This window comes from Olea europaea, unplaced genomic scaffold (assembly GCF_002742605.1).
Source record: "Olea europaea var. sylvestris unplaced genomic scaffold, O_europaea_v1 scaffold629, whole genome shotgun sequence".
In the NCBI taxonomy this organism is placed as follows: domain Eukaryota; kingdom Viridiplantae; phylum Streptophyta; class Magnoliopsida; order Lamiales; family Oleaceae; genus Olea; species Olea europaea.
This window is the reverse complement of record NW_019264649.1, coordinates 100127-105935: the sequence shown is the minus strand read 5'-3', so window position 1 is coordinate 105935 and position 5809 is coordinate 100127. Positions and strand designations below refer to the sequence as shown.

Sequence of the window (5809 nt, the reverse complement as noted above, 5' to 3'; positions counted from 1 at the left end):
CCCGGCGGGCCGCGGGGAACCCTTTCTCCTCCATTCATGTGAACAAGTGCAAACCCCAAAATGGAAAATTTCAACATACCCTGAGTTAATGATTTGACGCTTTACAGAGTAATTGTCAAATATCCCCTCCATTTGGGGGTCAATAGGTTCTCCAGTGTGTTGGCTAAGTCCTACTACATTTCCCTTGTCGTGTTCTCCCTGGAAAGTATAAACAAGTTTTTCAAGACAATGATACAATTGAGTTATTTCCGTCGATACTTCAGGAAAATTAGGAATTTGAATGCCATAGAGAGTATACCGTGAGCGCAATAATCACATCTTGAGTGTCCAGGCCGGAGTTTTCAGCAAGGGTCTTTGGAACCACGAGTAGGGCATCAGCAAAAGCTTCCACACCCAGTTGAGCACGCTATGACATCAGAAAATCAATCAGAATATAGTATGGGAAAAGCTTCAAACTGGGGAACATATGGAGAAACACAAACAAATTAGCGTAAACAAATTAGTTAGAGGCTTACCCCTTGAACAGATTTCTTCACTTCATTAACAAGGTATTGTCTGGCTGCAACCTCAAAAGCCCCAGCACCCTGAAATATGTCCAAAAAAGGTACCTCACTTGGAGAAATAAATGCATCATTTATCTGAAGTGTTATGATCCACCTATGAGCAATGAAAACTACATTCAACGCTTTTATCTTAAATGTTCTACATTTGAGCAGCAGAAACATACACTATTCTCAGGTCTAGATTTTATGGGATATAAAGGAAAATGAATGAGTGAAATTTACTTTTCATTTATTCATCAAAATTAGATTCTCATGTAGCAGATAACACCTCAATGAGCTACACACTAAGTCACCATAAACCATACAGGAATTCAACGCATATAAAAGGGAACTCTCCCGTATTTTACAGTCACATTAGTGAGGCTCATAGCTAAACAAAACCTAGGCAAACAATGTCAGCAAATTTAAGATATAGACTACTTTGTGAGCCTAGATTACTTATATAAAGTAGCAAGATTCAATATAAAATTGCACAAGCCTCAAGGGCAATTCCATACCAGTACAACAGCTTCATCTTCAATGGTATTTTTGACTGCCCTTAGTCCATCACGAACTGCATCCTTAATCTGAGCAATTGTATGATCATTAGGTCCTACGAAAACAGCAAGCTGCGTTAGATCATTGAATGGCACCGATAGCTGTAATAGCAACAATAAGTTTAAAAAGACCCCATTGAAATCTGCCTAATGTTCTGCCTCAAAGTGGCATGTGCAAAAAAATGCCCCATGACGCTGATTGTGAGGTAGTTTTGGTGCATACACCTCGGTTATGAGAGATATGCCTCAAAGCAAAGTTAGTGGACCACAAAACATAGAAATTCTTATGACCCAGTTTGAGAATAAAAAATCAACCACTAAAACATTCAAAAAAATCTTATATACCCACTTTGAGAATAATTCACCGCCCCACGAACTAAAACAATAGTTTCTTTATAGATTTTTTCTTTTATTTACTAACTTTAAATTGTTCAATTATGAATTGTGAAGATTGTTTATGATGCACTGACAGTACTGTTATCGGATTATTTCTATAATTTTTTGAGATTTTTTGGTTTAACGTGACGAATGCACCTCGCCTTCTTTTAAGGAAATTAACTCCAATACCCGATTACACCTTTCTAAACATTGACAATAACAATCAACCCAAGTATTCCAGACAACAATTGAAGTTGCCTCATTACCTCAACCAAGACATGAACTCAAGGAGAAAAGCAACTAGAAGTACCTTTGATAAGGATTGTACAAGAGTGTGGATTTTTCACATTTTCCACAAATGTATATTTTTCTTCTCCGAGGACATGTTCATAGACCAATCCAGCCCAACCAAGGCAGTCAGGGTTTAGGTCATCAACCGAATTTACAGCCTCTCCACCACAAGCCAACACCAATCTTTCCATATTTCTCCTCTTTGCTCTCCGCAAGGCAATGATCTAAAATAAATTCAATTATAAAATGTAAATCAAAACTAGAGAACAGAATATAATCAGTTTTTTCGAAGGCCTAAAAAAAAAAAGGAAAAAAATACTTTAGATTTGAAGCTGTAGCCTCATCAAACATTTCACATCACAATCAAAATCAGTGAAAAGATAATGCTCAAAGGCTTCTTTGATTTGAAATAACATGGTCAGAAATATTATTACTTCTAGAAAAATTTATTTCAAAAGCCCAACCAAATCTCCATTCGAGGGTGATACATATTATCTTTTGGGGTGGAAACAAGTCTCTGAGCTATTAACTGACATATCGGTTTCCCTATAATTGCTTAACAATTGAATATCAAAATACAAGAATTATGACTCAAGGTCATAAAACAAGCAGCTTTTAAAACTCAGAATATAATATTTTAAGTACAAGGATCATAATTAGCACAAAGTTCGGAGGATCTATGTGATGGAAAAGAATCCAAACAGGAAAGGAGAGCCCAATGCAGAATTCTAAGAGTACAGATGTCTTACTCCTTCCCGAGCAAGAAAGTCAAGTGATGGAGGATCAATTCCTTTTTGATTGATAACGACAAAGTTGTTGTCATTACTGGTGCAGACCTGAAGATAACGACAAGTATGAGCCATGACCAGAGACATCATTCAATAAGAACTCACAGTTATCAAGAATGTTCAATTCTGATGTTGTATTCGATAACCTTGTTCTTGAGATCGATAATTTTCTGCACTCTTTCATCAACAGAACGTCTTTCAGCTGCAACCATTGCTTCTCTCTGCTCTGCATTTGTGTAAAAAAACCCTGCATTTATTTCACTGAAAAAAAATAATAATGTCAAATCTTCTACCCATGATACTGAACTGAGACAGACACCATCTGGTACATGTACAACTAATCACCTTTTCTCGTATTCCAGTGATACATTACAAGTCAAGATGTAGCAATTCTCTGCTCGGCGTTTCATATCTGGATGCCTTGAACCATGGTCAAGAACAAGACCCTCAACCTAGAAACAAGTGACAGACAAAGAGCATTTGAAACGGCAGTCCACAGATTAAAAGACACATGCAAGTGTCCATCACAAGTGCACCCGCACCTATGATAGGCAATAAAGAGTGTCACCACATGCATGTTGAACAGCGGGTCATGTGCACAAATAAATTTGCTTCTGCTATATGATGGATGAGAAATAAAATTTAAAAAATATATATATAATAATAATAAATAAATAAAACTCTTGGAAGTCCCAACTCCCAAGGACAGATCACGAGAGGAATCAAGAATTTCAAGACTCGGCCCCTGTTTGGACCCAATTCTAGAAAACTCATTTTTATCCAAACTAATTTTCAACCACACATTCTATGAGCCTCACAACTTTCATCAGCCTTCATCAAAAATTACTCAAAAACTTATTTTTACCCAAACCAAACAAAATGAATTTATTTGACAACGTCGCTCTCCTAGATATCATCGTCAAAAGACAGTGTCAATGCTGAATCTATCACAGTCCTTACCCGCAAACATTGGGTAAATCCAAAAATCAAATATGAGAAAGCACTTTTAACCATGTTAAGAACTAGGCAAAGAATTAGCTCAATTCAGAAAATGTGAGCACGTTACATACCAAACGAGTGTCTACATCAAACTTGTGGCGCATGTGCATTATCTCGACCATAAAAAGGTCGATAGGTTCTTCAGGTTTACGAAGGCAGAGCACCTATTACATTAAGCCACAAAAAGTTGCATGTAATCAAGATATACAATAAATATAGATTAGCTTCTATAGGAATAGTGAACATCAATCAACTAATACATCAGAAATAAGTCTGTGAGTCATTAATTAAAAAATGAGGAAAAACTTTTTATCATACAACATTTCAAGCACTCACAGCATTTGCAACAATGTCAGTCAGTTGATCTGCCAATGCCTCGTACAACTGCAGGATACCAGAAGAAAATTTATATAAAAAAAAAAAAAATCAACAAAAATCAAAGAGAGAGAACGAGTTTGGCAATATAGTGGCATTGTAAACCTTTGTCCTCAATGTTGTTCTTGCTACCATCTTCAGTATCTCTTTATCTGGCTCTTCCCCCATTACCACTGGTGTCTTAAATTTTTCAAGAAATTGTAATGTTGCTCTTTTAGCAATTTCAAAACCATCTACTAAAACACGTGGGTGCATCCCTGCAAGAATATGGAATCTCGAATCAAAATTATCTGAACTCACACAAATACAAATCATTTTGCCCATTTTTTGGTAAATGATGGTTTAAAATAAACAATGGGTCAAAACATAAAGACAATAAAAATTGATAGTGAAAAATCAGCTGAAGGTATAAGGTCAGCATTTTCGGTTTGCAATTATCCATGTGAATAATGAAAAATGCTTTACCACCATCATATACAGAGAAAGAAAGAAACTAAAAATCACATGTAAGAAACTAAAAATCACATGTCAACTGAAAAAAAATGGATATGTAGTAAGAGCATAGAGGATGAGAATCTCATTCAATTTGTAGTCAATTTTTCATACATTAAAATAGCTGTTCAAACTGTATTACAAACAGCTGCATGTCAAGCCTGTGAGCTTTACTTACATGCTATAAGTAATAGGGCTACTTTTTCCCAAGCATGTAATGAAATAAAAGAATTTTTCTATAGAAATCTGTAAGAATGTGGATATAACAGGAAATTTTCTATAGAGCAATTATGCAGAAAACACTGAAGAAACTAACATTGACTGACCTTCATCTATGTAGCGTTCTGATTGTTTCATGAGCTCCCCAATAAAGAGGACAGTGGAAGTCGTACCATCTCCACTTGCATCATCTTGAGCAACAGCTGTCCTTGCAATCATTATGGCCGTTGGGTTTTGAATTTGCTATCAGCATTTAATGAGAACGCTATCAGTCATCCGGAAGCCACATTTATATTCTAAGAGATGCTAGCAAATTCAAAATGTTGTTCAACAATCCACATGCAAAAAAGGGTTATGCTACAAGTTCGTCAAGGTTTAAACCTTAGTGTACACAATAGCCAAGTGGCATTTCATCATTCACAGGTGGAAAAACAGATTTTTTCCATTAGGAAATGCCACTTTGGCATTATGTATACCCAAACCCTAATGTACATGTAGAATAATCCCAAAGAAAATGCAATGTTCCAACAGCGAAACAGTAACACTTGAGACCAAAAGAATCCATGGATCCAAATAATAATAACAGAGGGTAAGGGAGGGAGGGGAAGAGCACTACCATCTCTTTTAAAAGCGTGTTGCCATCCTTGGTGAGTTTAATATCACCAGCTCCACCAACAAGCCTAGCAACGATCATAAAATTAATTTTAGAACTCCAAAAAGAGGTGAAATATAAGTCGAGTAATTAAAAAAAAAAACAAAACAAAAACAAACGCTTTTACATTTTAATAGTGCCCTTGGGTCCGAGGTTCGTTTTGAGGACATCCTGCAAACCTTTGGCGGCATTGATGTTCATGTGAAGGGCCGCTGACTTGTTCAGCACCTCCGCATTCGGATTCAGCACCCTCAACGACATTGTATTGCAGTTTTTCCGATCTCTGCAGTTACAGAACACGATCAAATAACAGTCTTTCACACTAAATAATAACGAATAAAGTACGATTGCAGAGAGAAAGAGAGTCCTGCTACCGCGAGTTACAAGAGTTGATCGAGATGCGAATAGGGTTTGGAAGTGAGTGCCTTTGTGTGCGCGGTAGTGAGCGAGAAATGAGAAGAGGGTTTTAGGGCTTTCTGGAAGGTTTTGTTTTTACTTTTTCTTGTTGAAGTGAAA

At 36.6% G+C, this 5809-nt stretch overlaps 1 protein-coding gene across 1 annotated transcript in view; it reads right to left on the bottom strand.

Annotated features, from left to right (window-relative positions):
- Positions 1-5803, bottom strand: part of LOC111389849 (T-complex protein 1 subunit zeta 1) — a 6233-nt gene extending 430 nt beyond the window's left edge. The window contains exons 1-15 of the mRNA XM_023014822.1: positions 5668-5803; positions 5421-5576; positions 5258-5321; positions 4749-4884; positions 4036-4187; positions 3892-3939; positions 3627-3719; positions 2902-3008; positions 2703-2817; positions 2518-2604; positions 1788-1992; positions 1061-1155; positions 516-584; positions 299-406; positions 80-198 (exon numbers count right to left, since the gene is read on the bottom strand). Coding sequence (XP_022870590.1) covers positions 80-198; positions 299-406; positions 516-584; positions 1061-1155; positions 1788-1992; positions 2518-2604; positions 2703-2817; positions 2902-3008; positions 3627-3719; positions 3892-3939; positions 4036-4187; positions 4749-4884; positions 5258-5321; positions 5421-5554 — 1532 coding nt within the window. The 5' untranslated portion in view covers positions 5555-5576; positions 5668-5803. The remainder of the gene's footprint in view (positions 1-79; positions 199-298; positions 407-515; positions 585-1060; positions 1156-1787; positions 1993-2517; positions 2605-2702; positions 2818-2901; positions 3009-3626; positions 3720-3891; positions 3940-4035; positions 4188-4748; positions 4885-5257; positions 5322-5420; positions 5577-5667) is intronic.
- Between the last annotated feature and the right edge of the window lie 6 nt (positions 5804-5809).